The sequence below is a fragment of the Doryrhamphus excisus genome, linkage group LG20 (assembly GCF_037039965.1).
Source record: "Doryrhamphus excisus strain RoL-2023G ecotype Guam linkage group LG20, RoL_Dexc_Guam_v1.1, whole genome shotgun sequence".
Classification (NCBI taxonomy): domain Eukaryota; kingdom Metazoa; phylum Chordata; class Actinopteri; order Syngnathiformes; family Syngnathidae; genus Doryrhamphus; species Doryrhamphus excisus.
The window spans coordinates 11,125,363-11,148,020 of record NC_136376.1 but is presented as its reverse complement, the minus strand read 5'-3'; the positions used below and the strand labels follow the sequence as shown (position 1 = coordinate 11,148,020).

The 22,658-nt window shown below is 40.0% G+C and overlaps 1 protein-coding gene across 1 annotated transcript in view; it reads right to left on the bottom strand.

The window, feature by feature from the left end:
* Window positions 1-1,702: 1,702 nt before the first annotated feature.
* ptk7b (protein tyrosine kinase 7b) overlaps window positions 1,703-22,658 on the bottom strand; it is an 83,823-nt gene continuing 62,867 nt past the window's right edge. Inside the window, exons 4-21 of the mRNA XM_058058250.2 lie at window positions 21,047-21,149; window positions 20,749-20,933; window positions 17,506-17,653; window positions 15,670-15,800; window positions 13,258-13,524; window positions 12,812-12,948; window positions 12,577-12,712; window positions 10,946-11,065; window positions 9,523-9,672; window positions 9,018-9,165; window positions 6,763-6,890; window positions 6,233-6,433; window positions 5,503-5,664; window positions 5,187-5,419; window positions 5,029-5,109; window positions 4,462-4,613; window positions 4,183-4,361; window positions 1,703-3,136 (exon numbers count right to left, since the gene is read on the bottom strand). Coding sequence (XP_057914233.2) covers window positions 2,976-3,136; window positions 4,183-4,361; window positions 4,462-4,613; window positions 5,029-5,109; window positions 5,187-5,419; window positions 5,503-5,664; window positions 6,233-6,433; window positions 6,763-6,890; window positions 9,018-9,165; window positions 9,523-9,672; window positions 10,946-11,065; window positions 12,577-12,712; window positions 12,812-12,948; window positions 13,258-13,524; window positions 15,670-15,800; window positions 17,506-17,653; window positions 20,749-20,933; window positions 21,047-21,149 — 2,822 coding nt within the window. The 3' untranslated portion in view covers window positions 1,703-2,975. The remainder of the gene's footprint in view (window positions 3,137-4,182; window positions 4,362-4,461; window positions 4,614-5,028; window positions 5,110-5,186; window positions 5,420-5,502; window positions 5,665-6,232; window positions 6,434-6,762; window positions 6,891-9,017; window positions 9,166-9,522; window positions 9,673-10,945; window positions 11,066-12,576; window positions 12,713-12,811; window positions 12,949-13,257; window positions 13,525-15,669; window positions 15,801-17,505; window positions 17,654-20,748; window positions 20,934-21,046; window positions 21,150-22,658) is intronic.

Here is a 22,658-nt window from a genome sequence, read left to right as displayed (position 1 = left end):
GGAGTTTTAATACCGCCCTCTAGTGGCAAGTTGGGAAAGTTACACTTGGACGGTAGCTGAAAGGAAAAGAGAAGTAATCTAATCAGGTCAGGTTACATAAAAGTTGTAATCGGTTATGTGCTACAATGCTAAATAGAACTCACTCCCCAACACCTAAGTGGCAAGTGGGGGATGGGGGATGGTGGTTTGGACCCCAGGAGTGTGCAGGACCACACAGGATGACCACATATGTCATCACTGAGAATGCAAGATATATATATGTATATATATATATATATATTTTTTTTTAAATTCTTTTTAACAGCCATTTGTTTACTCAAGTGTCTGAGTGTCTATGTGCAGAGGCTTGCACGGAAGACGTCACCCACCTGTGGGAAGATAGAGTTACCTTCACAATACTATTGTGTACTGAAGTTGCCGCCAGCAGAATCTGTCAAGCTCTCACATGCAGCAACAGTCTAAAGAAGGATGCTTGAAGGTGCCCTCGATTGCTCCTTTGCTACTACCTCATTTAGACACGCCTGCATAATCCTGTATGAGGGCTTCTAGTCCACTTCAGTCTTGTCCCAGAGGTCCATTGAAAGTTCTTTGGTCTTTCCCATAGTGGTGGAGAGGTTGGAATGATAGCTGTATTTTATTCATATGAAAAGAGTTTAGGAGTATGGTAATCCCTCGTTTATTGTGGTATTTGTATTTCAGTTCATTTAGCCATTTACTATATGCTTGGAAATGCTGAATTTTGGCAAAACAATACACAACATTCGCTTCATTATGCATATAATTTGATTAATTAGTTATATTCAACAGATAAACTGCATGATTTATTAATTAAGATCAGGGGGCCTCAAACTAGCGTCTCGCGGGCCGCATTTGGCCCGCGGGCCACGAGTTTGAGGCCCCCACCTTGATACCAAAGTTTAATGTTGAAATGACAGCTTAAAGCTGTGTGCACACCGGACACAACATGATTTTGCCCCGCCCATACTGTTACCCTACCCTGTTACCCCGCCCTGTTTTGCTTTGGATTAGCAATGAAGCTAAAGGCTTATGACGCTGGGTACAATAATTTTCTTATTTGCTGTTTTATTATTATTTTACTTATTTATTACTGATTGATTGATTTATTGTCTTTATTCTTAATTTGTTTATTTATTTTTTGAAATCTTATTTTGTGTATAGAAAAATAAAAATTAAGATATTTGAGAAGAGTGGAATGTTTTATCAGATATTTTGGTGTGGAAAACCGGAACCAAAGTACTGAAAAAGTGTAGGGTATAGCAGAAGCAAAAACATTGAAGATAGTTTTTTTATTGATTTTTTCCCCCAGTTTTTAATGAATGCGTTTTGTTTTTGTTTTTTTTTTGGAAAACCTGATGTGGCCCAGCTTCACCCAGAACCTAGCTCTGGTGGCCCCCAGGTAAATTGAGTTTGAGACCCCTGATTAAGATTATTTCTGAAAAACAGAGTGAAGCCACAAAATTCAAAGAGTGAAATGGGGAGGGATTACTGGACTTTCTTAAAGACACAGGACTTATTTGTGTGCGTCATGGGCATGGGTCTGTGGGGTTCTATTTCATTATTTCCCCACCAATTAGAAATCCTGTTGTAACCACTATGGAATGTTCCTTTTTTTTGTTGCATATTTCAATTATTTCCCCCACCGTGCACGTTATTGAACATGCAACCTTATTAAAGCAACTAATTGGGTAAAAAACGTGAACCTTTATTGACAGCAGTGTGTATATTTTGCATATCCAGGATAACAGTGGACTTGTGCTGAAGCCGATTAAAAAAGGTTTAGATGTGAGTGCCTAGCATTCATAATTCATAGAAATATATTACAGTAAAAACAACATAGAAAAAAAACAAAAGGCATCTGATGAGATAATGTAAAAAAAAAAAAAAAAAAAAAGATCATCCTTCATTTACCAGGCACTTATTTATCATACTGGTGACCAGCAGTGACTCTTTTTGTGTAGCGTGTTAGCATCTTCAGCTGGAAGACCAGGCTATTCACACTCAGATGGATCATGAGAAGTAGAACTACATCAGAGCAGTACCTTTCTACTATAACCCAGTAAAAAAACAACACACACACACACATGAGACCTTCCCTATAAATAAACAGGCCTTCAACACAACATGATGGAGCCAAAAGACGGAGGTTAGTGCAAGGTCTCTACATTATGTACAATGGTCCCCTTTTGCAGCATTGCACACAGAAACAAGTGGACCCAGAGGGGAACTGATTGGAGCCCAGAATGGATCCCTGCAATTTTGGACATAATGTTACAGTGGTGCACCAGTAAGCACTGCAAAAGTTAATACAAGAACAAAACACTCAGTCAAACATACACAATCTTCATTGGGACAGTCGTATCCTTTCTTGGCTATGTACTTGATCCTTTAAAAAAAAAAAAAAAAAAAGTCTGCAATATGCACATCACCACCTGTGCACATTGTAGTGCATGAAGTCCGCCTGCACACAAACACACAAATATGCATGCTGACGGTGATAAGTGATGATGATGCAGCTGATTGGATGATAGGTTCAAAGACAGGATTGTTCATGTTGTGCCGCTCAAAGGATGATTTGATATCAAAACACCAACCATATCCTCGGTGTGTTAGAAAAGATGAGAGGCACAAAGTTTCTGCCATTGAGTGGCTGCAAACAGGCAGGCTCACAAAGGGATGTCATCCATGTTGCGTTTAAGGCAAAACGTAAACTCCTGCTCACAAGAAGACAGTCACAAAAAAAAAACAATAAAAAGCCGAGTGTGCTTGCACTGATATGGCAAACAAGTCTCTTCCACACTGCTTTCATTTAAAAAAAAAAGTTTGAAATGCATATTTAAAATTGTGTTCTCCTTCTTCACGGAACTGTAAGACTAAATAATCCAGCATTGCTGTCTTTATTCGTAGGAAGGGAGAAGACGTGTGGCTATAGTTTCGCTGCTCGACGGGTCGCCGCCTCAGACTTTGCTATCAGAGGGCGTCTCCCCCAAGGTGCGTACCACGTCACTGAAGGAGGGCCGCTCCTTGAGGCTGGGGGCCCAGCAGCTGGCCATGAGCTTGTACATTTTGGAGGGGCATCCCTCTGGAGGGGGCAGCTTCAGCTTCCCTGTCTGCAGGCCTGGAGGAGGGGGAGCGGGGGGGTCGGTTGGAGCATAATAATCGATTCATTGATGGTGAAAATCAGTCAAATGAGAGGAAGTGGTTGTTGAAGCATTTCATGAAAGAATATACAGAATATAATGTATTGAATATAATGTATTTCTTATTCTAACCGACATTGGCCACTAGGTGTCAGTAATCTTCCGAGAGCAAGAGGTTATTTACATCTTAACTGGCTTATTTACTCTTATTATTTGGTAAACTACTATATAGTGTAAAGACATTTAAAGCTACTACTGTATTACAATGCATTCATGTACTGTACTTTCATGGGGGAAATATGCTTAATTATGTATCATATGTCTAATATGTACTCTGGTTTCCTCCCACATTCCAAAAACATGCTAGGTTAATTGGTGACTCCAAAATTGTCCATAGGTATGAATGTGAGTGTGAATGGTTGTTTGTCTATATGTGCCCTGTGATTGGCTGGCTGGCGACCAGTCCAGGGTGTACCCCGCCTCTCGCCCAAAGACAGCTGGGATAGGCTCCAGCACCCCCGCGACCCTCGTGAGGAAAAAGCGGTAGAGAATGAATGAATGAATGTCTAATATGTAATATTTTCTGATAATATGTAGAATACTAAGTAATACCAATGTAAGGGTGACTGTTATTTCATGTCTTGAGAGCTGTAATAATATTAAAAAAACGTATTTAGAAGATTGTAAACATGGTTTCTATGCCATAACTACAAAAATATTTCATTTATTAATATTGAATCCTACTCTGTAGAAATTCACTTATTGCGGCCTGGTCCGGAACCAATTAACTGCGATAAACAGGGGATGTCTTTATATCTATTTTATTTATTTCCATCTGTTTTAATGTATTGACTTTATGTAACAAGTTAGCCCTTCAGTAAGATTGGACATTTAGTGTAAAAGAAAAGTATAATTGTATTATAATTATATTACTATAAAGCCCTTCATTATCCTTTGTACATTTCTATCATGGAAATGAACACAATTTTTCAAGGAATATCATTTCAAAAATGCTGATACTGACCTTCTAGCACTTCATTGTCTCCGAGTTTGGTATACGGCATTTCCCCATGACTGAACACCTCCCACATGAGCACGCCAAAGGCCCAAACATCAGACTTGGTGGAGAAGTCGTCTTCAAACACGGACTCTGACGGGAGCCAGCGCAGGGGGATCCACGCTTGTCTATAGTGATAGTACTCGCTACGCGCACACACACACACACACAGAGGAACAACCGTTAGCTGCCATGACACCTTAATGAGGCCTACAGATAATCCGAATTCCAATCAACGTGTCTGACCTTTTGTAAACGTCCTTGCTGAGGCTGAGGGACGACACTTTGACGCGTCTCTGACTGCTGACTAAGCAGTTTCGAGCGGCTAAGTCTTTGTGGACGAAGCGATGATTGGACAGATGTTCCATCCCACGGGCCACTTGTGCACAGATGGAAACCTGAGCAGAGGGTGGAAAGGTTTCGAGTTAAAATTGACAGGACAGTAGAGCCACGTCTTTTGGCGGTTGGACATTTGCAGATGAAATTTGTCAAATAATAAATGTAGATATTGTTTTTAAATAGTAACTTAAATAGAATGCAGTTTGATGGGGTTAAAAAATAAATAAGAGTGCTACAGCTATGAATTCGACAGAGGACGTTGTCTCACAAGTTAGTTCACTCAATATTTTCCAGCAGGAAGACGCTTTCACAAGAAAGAAAAATGTTGTGTAATGTAGGGTTTTGTCGTCAAAAATATGAATTTTTAGGGCTTTTTTCACCATTTACCAGGTGTCTTGGATCCACCATGCTTCCAGGAATGTCTATATTTAGTTTTGCTTATTGAGCTAATAAAGGTCAATTATAAACACTTACTTTGGTTTTTGTGCTGATAGGCTGAGATTTGACCTTGTCATCTTTAGTTTTGGAAATCCTCAGGAACTGCTTCAAATCTCCCTGGTTTGATAGAAAAAGAAAAAAAATGAACCCTGAAGTCCTCGTGACTCCTCAGACAGATGTGTTTGCATGTGTACCAGGTCATAGTACTCCAGGACTATGTAGTGGGGCTCAGCCTCTCTGCACAGGCCCAGCAGACGCACGATGTTGGGGTGGCTGAGCTTGGCGAACATTTCCGCTTCCCTGCGGAAGTCGAGCTGAAGCTGTTCGTCTCTAGTCTGGAGGCTCTTCACCAGCACCACCGTTTCCTCCTCCCTCTCCTCGACGCCCTTGGCTTTGGACAGCAGCACTTCGCCAAACTCACCTTTACCTGCGAAGACAATCAAACATCACAGTCTGCTCACCACGACTTCATTTGTCACGACACGTTTGAACCCTGGAAGTCAAAGTTACCTAAAGTTGTAATGGTTTGCAGGTTCGCTCGGGGGAAGTGCAGCTTATCGCTGTTGACGTGGCTGTGGCGCTTCTCGGTGGTTGCCGTGGTGCCCATGTTGGTGAGGGCCACCTCCTCCTGGATCTCAGTGGTGGTGTGGCCATTCTGCTGAACAGCCCCTCCTGACACACACAGCACATTAATATGAATATTAATATTTGGACATGATACTCTCAAATATACAGTATGTACAAGATGATACAAAAGCAGCAGGTTCCCACTTCACCTGCAAACTCTGTGTGGATGGCGTCCATCCCGAATGCATGTATTTTTTAATAATTACATTGTACAAAAAATGCAAGTTCACATGCTATTAATACTAGTTACTGTATTATTTTTGATTATATAAATCATATAACAATATTGGTTAAATTTTATTGACAACCTGCTTCGAAGAATCAGCATGAATTTACATAAACACCACCATGTCACTGTTCACATGAAGTTCCAACAATGAACACAAGATGGCAGCAAACAACCGGATTGTCAAATCTTCAAAAAAAGGAAGAATCCCAGTTCCCAAACGTTTCTAACTTCTTAAAAGTGGTATTTAACTTGAAGATGAATACTTTTTGAACAAGTTTTATTAAAGGTTAAGTCAATCCCACCCCCCTAAATCCCCCCCGCCTCAGCTGGTTTAATAATAAACCATAATCAATTCCAAGTCTTTTCTCTAACAAAGCTGCATACCATTGAGACACTCCATCTCCGGCTCCTCGCCATCTTGTCGCTTGTGCAGTCTTTTAGCGTTGCGTCTCTTCTTGCAGTAGAACATGAGGCCGAGCACCACGATGATGTAAGCCACAGCTGCCCCCACCGACAGCCCGATGGTTTGAATCATCTTGTAAGGAGCTCGGTCCTCGTCCTCGTCATGCGTCTGCGCTGGTTTATCTGTTGGTCAGACACAGGATGTTTTAATATTTAATATTTTGAGTGACTATCTTACAAGATAAGATGTTCTCAAACTCATCTCCTTTAACTAAATGTGAACACAACGACGTCTAAATTCAACCTGATAGAAATAGACATGGGAAAGAAAAGCGTTATTAGATCTACGGCCTGTCCAATCCCATCACTCCCCTGACAGCCGTGGTTATTAACCTGTCCAGGTGGAGGACAAGAGGAGTAGGGAGGTTTAATGAATGCTTTCATCCAGGGCTTGTGATCGTGTCTTGTGTCCACTGTGTTTGTGTTTGTGGATGTGGGTGTGTGCAACTGACCCACGACATAGAGCTGAGCCACACGGTCTTTGATGCTGCAGCTGTTTCCAGCCACACATGTGTATCTGCCCGTGTCATCTGTGGTGACGTCTGAAATCACCAGGGAGCCATTGGGCATCTTCTGGATCCTGGAAGAAGGAAGGACACAGATGTTGGAACATGCAAGTCATTATGTTCACAACAGGAGGACTATTACTATACTACTAGGCAGCCTGACAGAAGGTTTAAGTCAGGGGTCTCAAACATGCGGCCCGTGGGCCAAATGTGGCCCGCAGGACACTAGTTTGAGGCCCCTGCCTTGATATGAAAGTTTAATGTTAGTGCGGCCCGCGCAAGTTTGATATGGATGCTGTATGGTATCATGTACCCAGAAAAAATTATTACGTTTGATTAATGTTCATGTTAAAGGTTAAATAACTGTTAATAGTTATCCTCCCTATCCGTGTGGAAGTGGTAAGTTTTTGGCTATTTAAGTTTAAAGGAAATAACTCGAAGGCTACCGTTTAGGTCGCTAGCTCTCTAGTTTGCGAGTTAGCATGTGTCTCAAGAGCCTGCAGTTGCGCAATATGTTGTAAATAAAAAGAGTATAAATGTGACTATAGTCGTGTTTTGTCATGTCTACAGGGCTCTAATAATGCTTTGTTCATTTTAATCTGAAAAAAATAATTTGTCTACCCACCAACTATATGTGGTTTCTTAAGTTTTTATTATTTACTGTTTTATTATTATTACTATTATTATATGTATTTATTTATTACTGATTGATTGATTTTCTTTATTCTTGATTTGTTTATTTATTTTTCATCTTATTTTGTATAGAAAAATAAAAAGTAAGATATTTGAGAACAGTGGGATGTTTTATCAGAGCTTTTCTTGTGGAAAATTGGAACCAAAGCAAAGTTTTTTTAATTTTTTGGTTTTTAATAAATGCGTTTTTTTTTTGGAAAACCTGATGCGGCCCAGTCTCACCCAGACCCGAGCTCCAGTGGCCCCCAAGTAAAGAGTTTGAGACCCCTGGTTTAAGTTCTATTGATGGAACACTTGTAATATTCTGGCCACTAGGGGTCAGTAATATTCCATTCATACATTTACATGGAGTCAGCCATATTGCCCTAGACATGATAGAGCAGGGAAGCCCAAGTGTAGCCTGGCCATTTGCATCCTGCTTCTGTTTTTTTTCTTGGCCCGTGCCACATTCAAAAAATATTATTTAACTAGAAAACTTTTTTTTAAGAAGGCAAAGGCAAAAATTAAAAAATCTGCAGTAATATAACGAGAAGAAGTGGTTATTTAATAACAATAATATATTGTTATATTATATTGTTATATTGTTATATATTGTTATATTGTTATAATAATATTATGAGGAAAAAAAATGTCATTTTAGTATCAAATTTGCAAATTTTATTTTTTTAGAAAATTTGGTTGCGGAAAATGTGAATGTTACAAAAATAAAGTCAAAATATTACAGGAATACTGTACATTCATAAATAATTATAGGAAGAAAATTTACAAGAGGTGAGTTCAAACAACTAGTAAATAAAAAAGACCAGCGAAAATAAATGGGAAAATGGGATGTAATTTTTGAAAATAAAGTCAAAATATTAAGAGAAAAATTGTCAATTTTTTTTCTAATGAGAAAAAATTTAAATTTTCAGAGAATAAACTTGTAATATTCTAAAAAAAAAAACAGTCATTTTATTAAAAACATTTTTTTTAAACGTAATATTATGTGAAACAAACAAAACAAGATAAAGCTGTAGATTTTGGGAAAATGAGGTTGGGCAAAAAGTTATAATTTGAGAGTAAAGACAAAAAAAATACAAAAGGAAAATTTACAAAGACTATTTAAAGGACTAATAAAAAAGAAAAAAAAAAGATTTTTCACCTTTATTGCAAAGCTGAGATGCTGGTTTTCTTGAAACCAAATAACGTCTTAGCATGACAAAATTCAAAGTCGCCCTTGCCTCTTTTCATTTTCCAGTATGTGGCCCTCGGTGGAAAAACTTTGGGGTCTCCAAACTTTAGAGTGTGAGAGAGTGAATAAAGTTCTCCTCCCATTACGTGTGGAAGTGGTACGTTTTGGGCTTCCCTACTCCGTTTTAAACCCATTTTTATTGGTGTGTCATTTTTTGTGTTGTTTATAATCATATGCTTTGCCTTGAGAAAGCAAATATCCTTGTATATCCAAATATCCTTGTCCAATATTGAAAAGCTTGAAGCATTGGCGTGTTCTGTCATCCTGAGCTTCTTACCTCCTGTTCCTGCTGATGTCCAGCGTCTTGTCTTTGACCATCCAGTGGATGTGAGGCTCGGGGCTGCCTGTGGCCTGGCAGTGCAGGATAGCCGTGTGGCCCTGGTACACAGTTGTATTCTCTGGCTCCACTTTAAAGCGAATGTACACTGCACATGCAAATGTTCACAAAGGGACACACACACACACAATCTTAGTCAAAGACTTCCTTGAAAAGTGGGCTACTGACTAAAAGGCTGTGGGGACTGTGGTTAACATTACTCCCAGTCACACAATAGTGGCCAAACACAATTCATTACAGGGCTGTAAAAAGGCCACCAACTACCATTAAATGCTACCACTGACTGAGCATGATCAATGCATCTCTTCCTCATGAAAGTAACCTCAAATATACCGAAACCGCAGCAACTTGCAACACGGGACTGGTGACTAATGTTGGAGTGTAAGTTTCTCTCCAAGCTCCCTGCTTCCAGGATGATGGATGAATGAGGAGCAGCAGCACTCACCGGCCACTGTGAGGGATACAAAGGCTCTGATCTCCCCCTGGAGGCTGTTGGAGGCGATGCAGGTGTAATTGCCGGCGTCACTGCGGGTGACTTTAGAGAAGTGAAGCTGGCCATTTTTCTGCTCCACATGGGGCGGCAGGTCTCCTCCATCTGCAGGGGGCCACACAGATAATGTTTAAGGTACCTATTGTAAGTACGTACTGCAAGTCACCTCTCTTCTTTTAACAAGTGCAGCACTCTTTTTTTTATATAAGTTACTATTCAAAAACTGATAACAAATATGCAAATATACGGGGGCAAAAACACCGAACCACGACTCGGCAGGAGTCTACAGTGGGTGCTCATTATAGCAACTACATGTGAAATGCTGCAGACTTTGTGACAGAAATTGTGTAGCTTTTTTGCTTGGCTGCTTGAGGTTTTAGATGCCTTTTCCATTCTGGCTTCAAATGTAAGAACTACTTTTTCATTGATAGCCCTTGTTTCTTTAGTCCAGGGGTCTCAAACTCAATTTACTTGGGGGCCACCGGAGCTAGGGTCTGGGCGAGACTGGGCCGCATCAGGTTTTCAAAAAAAAACAAAAAAAAAAAACGCATTTATTAAAAACAGAAAAATTAATAAACTTTGCTTTGGTTTCGATTTTCTACAAGAAAAGCTCTGATAAAACATTCCACTGTTCTCAAATATCTTACTTTTTATTTTTCTACACAAAATAAGATGAAAAATAAATAAACAAATCAAGAATAAAGAAAATCAATCAATCAGTAATGAATAAATAAATATAATAATAATAAAACGGCAAATAATAAAAACATAAGAAACCACATATAGTTGGTGGGTAGACAAATTATTTTTTTCAGATTAAAATGAACAAAGCATTATTAGAGCCCTGTAGACATGACAAAACACGACTATAGTCACATTTATACTCTTTTTATTTACAACATATTGCGCAACTGCAGGGTCTTGAGACACATGCTAACTCGCAAACTAGAGAGCTAGCGACCTAAACGGTAGCCTATCAAGTTATTCCCTTTAAACTTAAATAGCCAAAAACTTACCACTTCCACACGGATAGGGAGGATAACTATTAACAGTTATTTAACCTTTAACATGAACATTAATCAAACGTAATAATTTTTTCTGGGTACATGATACCATACAGCATCCATATCAAACTTGCGCGGGCCGCACTAACATTAAACTTTCATATCAAGGCGGGGGCCTCAAACTAGTGTCCTGTGGGCCGCGTGTTTGAGACCCCTGCTTTAGTCCCTAGTCAAACCCTCTTTCAAAAGGGCTTGACTATAGGACTACTACAATGAAAGAAACATACAGGGAATTTCGGATTTTACAAATGTGTAATGCGTCCTCATCTGGTTTTCCCATTTTGGCCCCATAAGAAATACGTCTTATCACACACCTGCTTTGGTCCAGCGGATGGTGGGACTCTCTCTGCCTTTTGCAGAGCACTGGATGTTGATCTCATTATCCAGCTCCAGGCACTGAGAGGGTTGGGGGGTCGGCGTGAACTTCAGCTTCTCTGAAACAAGTCGAAACACCACACGTACGTTTATCACACGTGTGGCTAACACAAAGAGGAGGGAGTGCCAACTTAAACAGAAAGTAAAAACAGTATGGTGATAAATAATATACTCATACTCAACTAAGTGCAGGATTCATGTTGACATTTAAATAACTAAGTTTTGAGAGAGAGAAAAAATGGTTGCATATGATCTATCTAAAAAATCTGCATGTATCTTTATTATTATTATTCTTTATTATTATTGATGAAATATTTCACAATCTTTTTTATGTTTTTAGGCACATATTATGAGCTCAAGTAATAGCAGCCACTATACTGTAAGTCCGACATTACACATTTCAAGCACTTTATCTGCCCTTTTCCATCCATCCATTTTCTATGCCGCTTATCCTCACTAGGGTTGCAGGCATGCTGGAGCCTATCCCAGCTGTCTTTGGGCGAGAGGCGGGGTACACCCTGGACTGGTGGCCAGCCAATCACAGGGCACATATAGACAAACAACCATTCACACTCACATTCATACCTATGGACAATTTGGAACCTGACTTTTTGGGATGTGGGAGGATGTGGGAGGATGTGGGAAGAGAAAACCCACACACGAGGAGGACATGCAAACTTCACACAAAGATGCCAAAGCGAGAATCGACCCAGGATCGCAGGCCTATTTGTTAACCACTCGTGTACCGTGCGGCTCTCAGCACTTTTCCTACTTAGCATTTTCAATATGACACATTCTCCGAAACTGCCTACTAAAAACCTGACAAGGGAATCACACATACTATAACTGCACAATGCTAAGTTCTTGAAAAATAATGTCAGTAATAACACTCATGATGATTGGACACCATTTTTAAAATATCATTACAACTTCATGTTTTTATAGAAGGTAATTTGGTCCTATAACTTTATCCCAGCTTCTTGCAAGGAGCTTCCCTCTCTAATGAACACGCATGGTGGTAGTGGACACCAAAGGTAACCATTGTTATCAGATTAAAAGCTCCTGTACTTGTCAATATTATCTGGGTACAATAAAAGCATCACATTCAAATTAGGTTATTGGTGTCCTTTACCTTTGGTTCCACCCACCCTAATATCCAGAATGAAAATATGAAATCAAGAAAATACCTCAATAATGTAACAATTACAACCATGGAAATACCATTTCACCCACGAATAACAATTACAAAATACACATAGAATAAAAGATCCTATCGGGATGGATACCAAATAAATAGATATAGCAGCCAGACATAACAACGACGTGTCAGATCATCTTTGAGATAAACTGTTACAAAGGAGGCCAGACTAAAGCGGCTGTGTGTGAGTCATGTTTAACACCTACGTGGGTGTCCCACAGCTCTTCCTATTTTAGGAAATGCACACACACAGGCCCACGGGCCCACGGGCATGACCACATTTCTTTTAGATTTCCTCTGAGCAGAGTATTACTGCTCTCTCTTGGAATGGCTCCAAGCACACCGTAGGTAGGATGAATCCGGCTGTCTTACCCAGCACCGTAACTCTGGCCTGGCCAGACAGTCGACCACCCACTGTCTTGGTCTCACAGCCGTACATCTGTCCGTCGTACACCTCCACGCTGTTGATCCTCAAAGTGCCGTTTGGGAACAGTTTAAAACGGGAGTCCTGGAAGGGACAAAATAGAGACATTATTGTATTATTTTTAGCTCTTCTATTTCCTGTGTATATTCTGACCGTGCTCTTGAGCAAACGGTCAATTCCGACCTCAGGTGTGATCATGATATTGTTGCGGAGCCATGTGACCTCCGGGTCTGGGGTGGCTTTGGCGTGACAGTGCAGGTACCCCGGCTTTCCTTCCTCTAAATGACTGTCTTGGGGCCTTGTTACCCACACTGGGGCGGCTGAAAGGGAACACACGTGCTTATTACATGGGTGCAGACATTTTACACACCCTCTGACACATACGCTATAATTGCAACAGCTATTTATTCAACGACATGATACATGACCTCAATATGGGGCCTTGTGCAGATGTGAGGATTTTTTTAATGAAAGTGTGAAAATATGTAACTTAATTTAAATAAATAAATAAAAAAAAATAAAAAAATAAAAAAATAAAAAAATAAAAAAAAAAAAATAAAAATAAAAATAAAAATAAAAATAAAAATAAAAATAAAATAAAAAAATCAAGAGCGTAGCTTTTGACTTACTCGCTACAGTGAATGTGACCTCCTGTGTCCTGCGGCCCGCCTTGTTTTGAGCTACACAGGTATAGACTCCGGAATCGCCAGCCTCGGTCGGACTGAAGACCAAATCCAAGCCATCCTGATACACTCGTCCCTCGGTGGGCACCCGCTGACCTCCCCTCTCCCACCAAACCACAGGCTGGGGTCTTCCCCTCGGGGGGTTACAGGGAACCCGCTGCAGGGTGTCCGCTGTGAAAACTTTGGACATCTTGGACAGCATGTCATCGATCTCTGTCAGAAAGAGAAAGGAAGCGGTTAGAAGTGTGAGATGAGATTAGTTTCAAAGGAGGCTGCAGATAATCATCAAATCATCGTCAAAGTCTGTCAAGCTTGACTGATTTTGGATTTTTATGGCGCGCCCTTGAGCACAGTTATTTCCGGCTCATAGATGTGTGATAGTAATTGGGTAACAAAGGCAACAGTAGGAGACTGAGCATATAGGTTGTTTTAACAAAGGGAATTAAATTACTGAGGGTGGCCAAGCCTTTACAGTCAAAGATACTAATTAGTTAATAAGAACGGAGCAGAACACATATTTGAGCAGATGAAAGAGAAGCTGAGCTGGGAAAGTACAGGGTAGGGGGGGGGGCTGGGGGTTTGGTCGGCGAACTGAATGAGGTGGAACTATGATGGAGACTGTTTAAACTTGTCACTACATAATGAATTCTATTGTGACACAATCCCCTTTAATGCCTCAAGGGATTACTTTCAGATTAGGTGAATTAAGGTATTTAAACTGAGCTGCGGTTCACTGGGTTAAAACTGCAGATGCAGTCGTATTTCATTTATTACAAAAAAAAGAGCAGTTTGAGAGGGGGTAAAAAGTGCTTGGAACAGTAAAAGAAAGACAAATTCCTGCCTTAAGTGGGTTCAACATATTTGACTTGCACACGCTTGCGTGAGAAAGGGCTGCTTGAATAGTAAGATGATGTGATACAACACTTTGGCCCTGCTTTAAGCTGCACGGTGCACCCAAATCCGGTAGTTATATGCAGCACTAGTGTATGTGTGTCCAGGATGGGATCCCCATTGGGACATCATCATCTGTTAGGCAGCCATGCATGACATCCAAGCAGACATCAAATGTTTCAAATGTTAATTGCAAAATGTCAACCATAACTAGATCAACTGATTCCAATACACGAGTTATTAGCCGTCTCAATGTAACTCAATGAGTAAGGACGATATTTGCGTTTTCTCCTTGTATCGGTATCGGCTGATACACGCAAGGGTCCGCATGATTTAGTCAGGCAGAGGACCCCGCCCCGCCCCCACTGTTGCATCACATCAAGGGCGCGTTTTCACAAGTAATAGAGTTATCTTGCTTTTAACACTTTACTAAGCCCATCACATTTCACTGGGTGATCGCTAGGCATAACAGTTTAAGTCACGGTGGGACAACAAAAAAAGCCCAAAAACATCACATACCAACGCAACAGACGAATAAAAGCACTCTCACTAGTTGAGCAGAACAAGAATGAACAATGAAAGGTCTTTACGAACTTTAATGATGAGAGAAATGTTTTATATATTGTACTAAAAATACTAAATTGTGTCAGTGTGATGTGTTTATGTGTGTGTGTGTGTGTGTGGGGGGGGGGTGCGTGTCACGCTGCGGAGGCGCAGTCATCACATCGATGCTAGATAAATTTAAACTACGACAGAAATGTTTTGCACATGGTTGAATATTTATTCCTTTTAAAGTTGATAATGCCGTTTAAATGTGTGCTTAAGAAAGATGAATCCTACTGTGTTCAGTGTTTACATTTCAATAAATATTTGTTTAAACATGAGACCTGGAATATTTATCATGGTCATTTTTTCATGTAAATTGAGGGATCAAAAGCAGTATCGGCGACAAATATCGGCACAAGCAAAATCAGCCATCGGCTAAGGGTGATGGGAAAAAATCGGCATCGGTCGATCCCTAGTCTCAATGCAACTCAATGAGTTCTACAAAGTATTATTACACAGTCTAAGGAAGAAGCCATTACACTTTAATGCTCTAAGATACAATTACCCGTGTAGTTTAAGTACATAATCCCATTCTTGTAGTGCTTGTGTATGTTTAATGTTCGTAGTTATTGACCCCGAGTCGATGTTACAACTTGTAAGAAAATGGGTTTGGCCTGCAGCCAAGGCACTACAGGGGGGAAAATATGAAGTGGAAGCCGTAAAGTGCTTGTATAGAGTATGGAGAATACATCTGCTCTGGTCATCGAGGAAAGGAAATGAGATTATCACTGGTGAGATATGGATGCACAGAGCAACACTGCATAACTCAAATGCTCTCGCACTCTCAGATAACAGAATTTCAGGTGTTTATCTCCAAGCAGCCTAACAGCTGCAAATGCGGAAGAATGTGTGTATTTGTACCGGCTATGAGGAGGGACGCCTCGTGTGTCACTTTGGAGCCGCTGACGCCGTGGCCGACACACTTGTATGAACCGGTATTTCTGGGCTTGACCTGGGTGATGAGCAGTGAGCCATTGGAAAGCAGGAAAACACTGTGGAAATAAAATCAAACATTTTTATTCACACCTCTGTTCATTCATGTTGTAACATGGGATATTTCAACAAATAAACACACTATAAACCTTGCAATCCGATCAACAATATGTGTTGCCAGTATCACTTGTTAGCTCTGATTAAAACACGATTCCGGCATAGTGCTTAAAAACGTGATTTTAGCATCCACTTCACTACTTTGCACTCTAAGCATCATGGGAAATGTATTTCTTTTTTGCCATAAATCAGCCACATCCAATATTCATATGTTTTGACTAATAATAGGTCACATTCAGTGACAAAAGAGTATAATTTATTAATTCATATATATATATATTTTTTTAAAACATGGTCGCGGGCTGCACGGTGGGCGAGCAGTTAGCACGCAGACCTCACAGCTAGGAGACCAGGGTTCAATTGCACCCTCGGCCATCTCTGTGTGGAGTTTGCATGTTCTCCCCGTGCATGCGTGGGTTTTCTCCGGGTACTCCGGTTTCCTCCCACATTCCAAAAACATTGGCGACTCCAAGGTTGTTTGTCTATATGTGCCCTGTGATTGGCTGGCCACCAGTCCAGGGTGTACCCCACCTCTCGCCCGAAGACAGCTGAGACCCGTGACCCTCGTGAGGAAAAAAAACGGTAGAAAATGAATGAAAAACATGGTCGCTGAACCCAAACTATGAACTGCCAAGGGACGACTGTACATGCAAAATATGATGATATCCAATGGAATAATCTAGTCATGTTAATCTGATCTTTAACCGGTCCAAAACTTATATAACCAGGTTGGGTGTATGTTCACGCATACATTAATATTCAGTCTACTACCTTGGTTAACACTGAAAGGTTGCTTGCACACATAATGTGTGGAACAGGCTGTTTACAATACGAGTATCTGCAAGCAGGTGCTGTAATGAATATGGAGGCAATAAGGTGTAGTCGTATCTCCTGCAGGGCTATTAACCGAGAGCTGAAATGACTAATAAAATATTAGCCGGCGACATAAGGCCTTGTTTATTTCCTATTCAAGTGCTGGCAGATGTGCCACATGGCCACGCAGACCTATAAATTACAGCAAAAAAGACACCAATACATGCTAATTCTGTTGATGTTCACACACATTCAAAGACAGCTGCAGTGTGATGTCGACCACAGAAAATCTGACCAACCGGCTTCAAAGTCCGGCACCAGCAACAGTGCTTTGTCTCCTATGCAGACCGGCACGGCGAGCAACATAAACAGACTAGTAATTATTAAAAAACTTAAATCATCCAAAGGGGTTGAATTATTTTCCTAGTTTCCTGCATGCTTGCAGTTTGACACACGTGATCGAGAGCTTACATGTTTATAGAGGACATGAGCGGATTGCAGCTTGAGGGCTTTTTCCACCCATTGCGTGAAAAACCGTAGACCTACAAAGTCTCTTGAGATCTGCTGGGTGAAGTCCAGTATACTGTCGTAGATTACAGAGGAACTTTACAGCATTCATATTTCAGTAATATCATTCCTTAATGTGCAATTCATCTCCAGTTTGAGCTGCAACAGCAAAAACAAGTACGACTCCAGGGGTTCTAGCTTATGGGGCTCCAGGGAATGCAACACCGCTGCACACTAAGTCGAGCAGAGCTGATGCTTATAAGAAGGAAGCACAGAAAAAAACAAAAAAATAACATTTGAAGGATCCAAAAAAAAAAACGTATTTACCGAGATTTGTTAACCAGCAGCTCATTTTCATGGTACCACTCCAGCGTAGGAGGCGGCACGGCTGTGAATTGGCAATGGAACACAGCTTCTTCATTCCTCAGAACCACCTGGTCCTCAGGAGTGACCACGGGCCGGGGGAAGCTCTTATCTGTTAGAGGGGTAGACAAACATCTCCATGATTACATCTGCAGGCTGTAGACCATCAAACTCTCCTGCATCTGTGCACAGCCTTTTATTAAAAGCTGCCAACAGCATCACGGGCCCTCAGGTGCTGGTGTGTGTCAACACTTCAGAGGCTCTACTTAATGAGGTCACACTAGAAGCTTCATTGGCCCCCCGGTTATCAAGACCAACATTTTCCATGCCACTACATCACAAAATACAGAGATTGTACTGTGCAAAAACTGTGCCTTTGCAGTGGATATTAACTCATACTATACTACCAAACAAAGCAACATTTTTAATTTAATATCCCAGTTTTAATAGAAACTGCATACGTATATACTAAAGGCCAAAATACATTTGTACAGCATGAAAACCATTTGGCATGAATAAGAAGACTGACCTTCATGGCACACCTGTCTCATACGTGCGAGTGTGTATGTGCTTGTGTTTTTGGTAATGGTAATGGTAATGGTAATGGTAATGGTTTTATTCATTTGAACATGCATCAGATTACAATTGAGTGCATCCCATAATTAGTTCACAGTTCCACATGTCCAAAAGGAGTAGGAAGAAGCAAAGCTTATTAAATCCTACCCCTCCATCTGGTACTTTTCCAATCAGTAACTGTTGCATTTGTTCACTTCCTGCTTTCCTAATATAGTTTAATTTTGTTTTTTGTAATTTTTTTATTGGTTTTATTTCATTTGAACATGCATCAGATTACAATTGAGTGCATCCCATAATCAGTTCACAGTTCCACATGTCCAAAAGGAGTAGGAAGAAGCAAAGCTTATTAAATCCTACCCCTCCATCTGGTACTTTTACAATCAGTAACTGTTACATTTGTTCACTTCCTGCTTTCCTAATATAGTAAAGGTTTTTTTTTTTGTAATTTTATTTATTTATTTTATTGTTGTCACATACCAAATTTTGAGGTGATATGAGCATCCAATGACATAATGGGTACCATAGTAAGTGTCAATATAGTGATATGTATAGCACATCATGACTGGTTCAAGACTCTTCATCCTTGTATTTAGCAAACATCAACTGCTTGTATTGTTTCTTGAATTGGCTCATTTTATATCCAAGCCCAGCATATTTTCTGGTTGTCCATACTGTATATCCCCTTTGATCGTCAGTATTATTTTTATAGTATTTTTCACTTCTTAACAAAAGGGTGCCAACACATCCCTGCCAGCAGCCAGTCCCTGCTGAGGGATGGTACTTCCCACTCTGGGCCGGGCTAATAAAATACCTCATGGAAAATTTGAGTCATCTCGAAGTCTCGTTCACCTTACGCTATTTTGGTTCTTATTTCTTCTTCCCATCTACTTTTGATATCATTGAGTAAGATACTCTAGCATTATTTTATAGATTTCTACAATTTTACCTGAAATAATAAAACTATTCTCAGATGGTCACATAAAAGATTGTACTTGAACCTAAGTAAAACTGTTTGGTAACAGCAGAAAAGACACACACCAGCAAATACAAATAGATGGTGTGGACATTGAAAGGGTGAACGAAAATACATTTCTGGGGATCACAATAGATGAAAATATGAGCTGGAAACCTCATATTACAAATATACAACATAAGCTGGCCAGAAATATTTCAGTATTGAACAAAGCAAAACTTGTTCTCAATCAGAAATCACTCCACACTCTTTATTGCTCTCTGGTTCTACCATATCTTACTTATTGTGTGGAAATATGGGCTAATAACTATAAAAGCAATCTTCACTCGCTAAATGTACTGCAAAAAAGGTCAGTAAGGATAATTCATAATGCCGCCTACAGAGAACATACTAACTCCTTATTTCTAAAATCACAAATACTTCAACTTGCTGATATAGTTCATCTTCAAACAGCTAAAATAATGTATAAGGCTAAAAATAACCAATTAGCTAAAAATATCATCCAATACTTCTCTACAAGAGAGGAGAAATATGATCTCAGGGAAGAACTACATTTGAAACACTTCTATGCTAGGACTACGTTAAAAAGCCATAGCAGTTCAGTATGTGGAATCAAACTATGGAATGGATTGAGTAAGGACCTCAAACAATGCACAACGATGAGCCAATTCAAGAAACAATACAAGCAGTTGATGTTTGCTAAATACAAGGATGAAGAGTCTTGAACCAGTCATGATGTGCTATACATATCACTATATTGACACTTACTATGGTACCCATTATGTCATTGGATGCTCATATCACCTCATACTTTGGTACGGGACAAAAAAAATCACAAAATGTAAAAATTAAAAAAAACAACCCAAAAAAACTTAAACTGTATTATGGAAAGCAGGAAGTGAACAAATGTAACAGTTACTGATTGTAAAAGTACCAGATGGAGGGGTAGGATTTAATAAGCTTTGCTTCTTCCTACTCCTTTTGGACATGTGGAACTGTGAACTGATTATGGGATGCACTCAATTGTAATCTGATGCATGTTCAAATGAAATAAAACCATTACCATTACCAGATTTATAGGTACGTAAACTACAACAAACATGGCTGGTGCGTCTGTGTTCTGTGGGGCGTGGCTTGCATGCTCGGGGCAGGAAGAGGGCTGGATATGGTGCTAGCACTATTGGCAGCCAACAGTCCCTTCAAATACTAAATTGGCTCTTCCCAGAGCACTAGTAGTACAGTTAGCCTACCCAGGAAGTTTTGAAGCTAGGCTGTGTCTGCATTGCAAACCTGATTAAATCTGTCAAAGCTGCCTCAAAAAGAAACCCTATGGAAGTGTCCTGGGTGGTAACATGATAACTGGAAACTCGACAATTATCCATCGTTCCTCCACCCAGGTGCTAACATTATGTGTGTGTGTTGCAGGTGGCTAATTAGTGAAGTGGGCATCAGGTTTCAATGACAGATGCTGAATGTACGATACTTTTCTCTGCGGCGCACTGGCAGTAATACACAAGTGTCATGCGAGCAAACAATATGTAAAAAAAAAAAAAAATATATATATATATATATATATATATATATATATATATATATATACGGTAAAAGCAAGCAGAAATATATATACGCTGAGATGCAAAACCTATAATCAAATTCACCTATAATGTTGAGAGTAAAGTTGTTATTGCTGCAGACATGGCCGGCTGCGTTCTTGGCACAGCAGTAGAAAAGGCCATTGTCATCTGGAGTGGCGCTCTTGAAGGTGAGCGTCCGCTCCTTATTGTTGATCTGATGACTCTTCTCAGTTAGCTTCACCCCGTCCTTGAACCATTGGCATGTCGGCCTGAGAAGATAAGATTCAGGAAATTATGAGACGGCGGAAGGAAGAATACGAAAATAATGGAGGCTAGAACAGATATTGCATCGTCACGTTAAACAGAGGATTTGAGGACTCACCGTGGGTGTCCGTCAATGTGACAGCGAAGCGTGACCGGTGCGGAGCTCTCAATTTCCCCCTCTGAGGTGGGCTCCTTTAATGTCACACCACCACTTTCTAACCCTGCATGGACATAAAACCCCAAAATGACTTCAAATGAAAGGAGCAGGACAAGACAAAAAGTGTTAAGGAGCAGAAACGCAGCTAAGCGGCCTCTAGTTATTTACAGGTATGGATGCATGACACAGTGGTGCTTCAAGGATGAAGCCAATTGGTGCATCACTGTGACAGCACTTCCATTTGACAGTGTATTACAACCCCATGATACTTTTCTAACTAACAAATATATATATAATCACTGTGGGGGTACTCACTTTATCCAGATAAGTAAATTAGGGTAGACTGTACCTTAATGGGGAACATAAATGGACACCTACTGCAACAAACCTAGTTTCAAACAACCTAGATGAATGAATATTGCATTATGAGGAGCAGTAAAAGCCAAAGCACGCAATCATGAAACCTGATCTGTTGTGTGGCAGTGACTGATGAAAGTGAACCAAGAAAGAAAACAGAAGCAATTTGATCCTCTGACTTAGCTCAATGCATCACAGACAAATCTGGGGAACAGTTTGACTTTGCCTTTAAGGATTTGCCCATAAATTGTCAAAAATAAATATATATAAAAAAATAAAAAAGCCATATATAAGCCCTTCACCCCCCTGAATAAATCTAACTTCTTAAAGAAAGAAACTGTACGTAGAAATGAAATTATATAATTGTTTTAGTCTATAGCTGCAGCCATCATGTGTGTATCACTCCAATAAAATATGCATGGCATCCACTTGAGACAACAGTGGAGACGTAAGAGTAAGCAGTGTGTCTGCTAGGGGCAATGGGCGGCACCGTATACTGAATATATTTTCTTTTAATAACCTCCACACCCCTCGTCTGAGCCAGACAAAAGCAATTGTCTACAGACAGATGCCCCAACAACTGTGTACAGCAGGGGTCTCAAACATGCGGCCCGCGGGACACTAGTTTGAGGCCCCCGCCTTGATATGAAAGTTTAATGTTAGTGCGCCCCGCGCAAGTTTGATATGGATGCTGTATGGTATCATGTACCCAGAAAAAATTATTACGTTTCATTAATGTTCATGTTAAAGGTTAAATAACTGTTAATAGTTATCCTCCCTATCCGTGTGGAAGTGGTAAGTTTTTGGCTTTTTAAGTTTAAAGGAAATAACTTGAAGGCTACCGTTTAGGTCGCTAGCTCTCTAGTTTGCGAGTTAGCATGTGTTTCAAGACCCTGCAGTTGCGCAATATGTTGTAAATAAAAAAAGTATAAATGTGACTATAGTCGTGTTTTGTCATGTCTACAGGGCTCTAATAATGCTTTGTTCATTTTAATCTGAAAAAAATCATTTGTCTACCCACCAACTATATGTGGTTTCTTAAGTTTTTATTATTTGCCGTTTTATTATTATTATTATATTTATTTATTTATTACTGATTGATTTTCTTTATTCTTGATTTGTTCATTTATTTTTCATCTTATTTTGTGTAGAAAAATAAAAAGTAAGATATTTGAGAACAGTGGATGTTTTATCAGAGCTTTTCTTGTAGAAAATT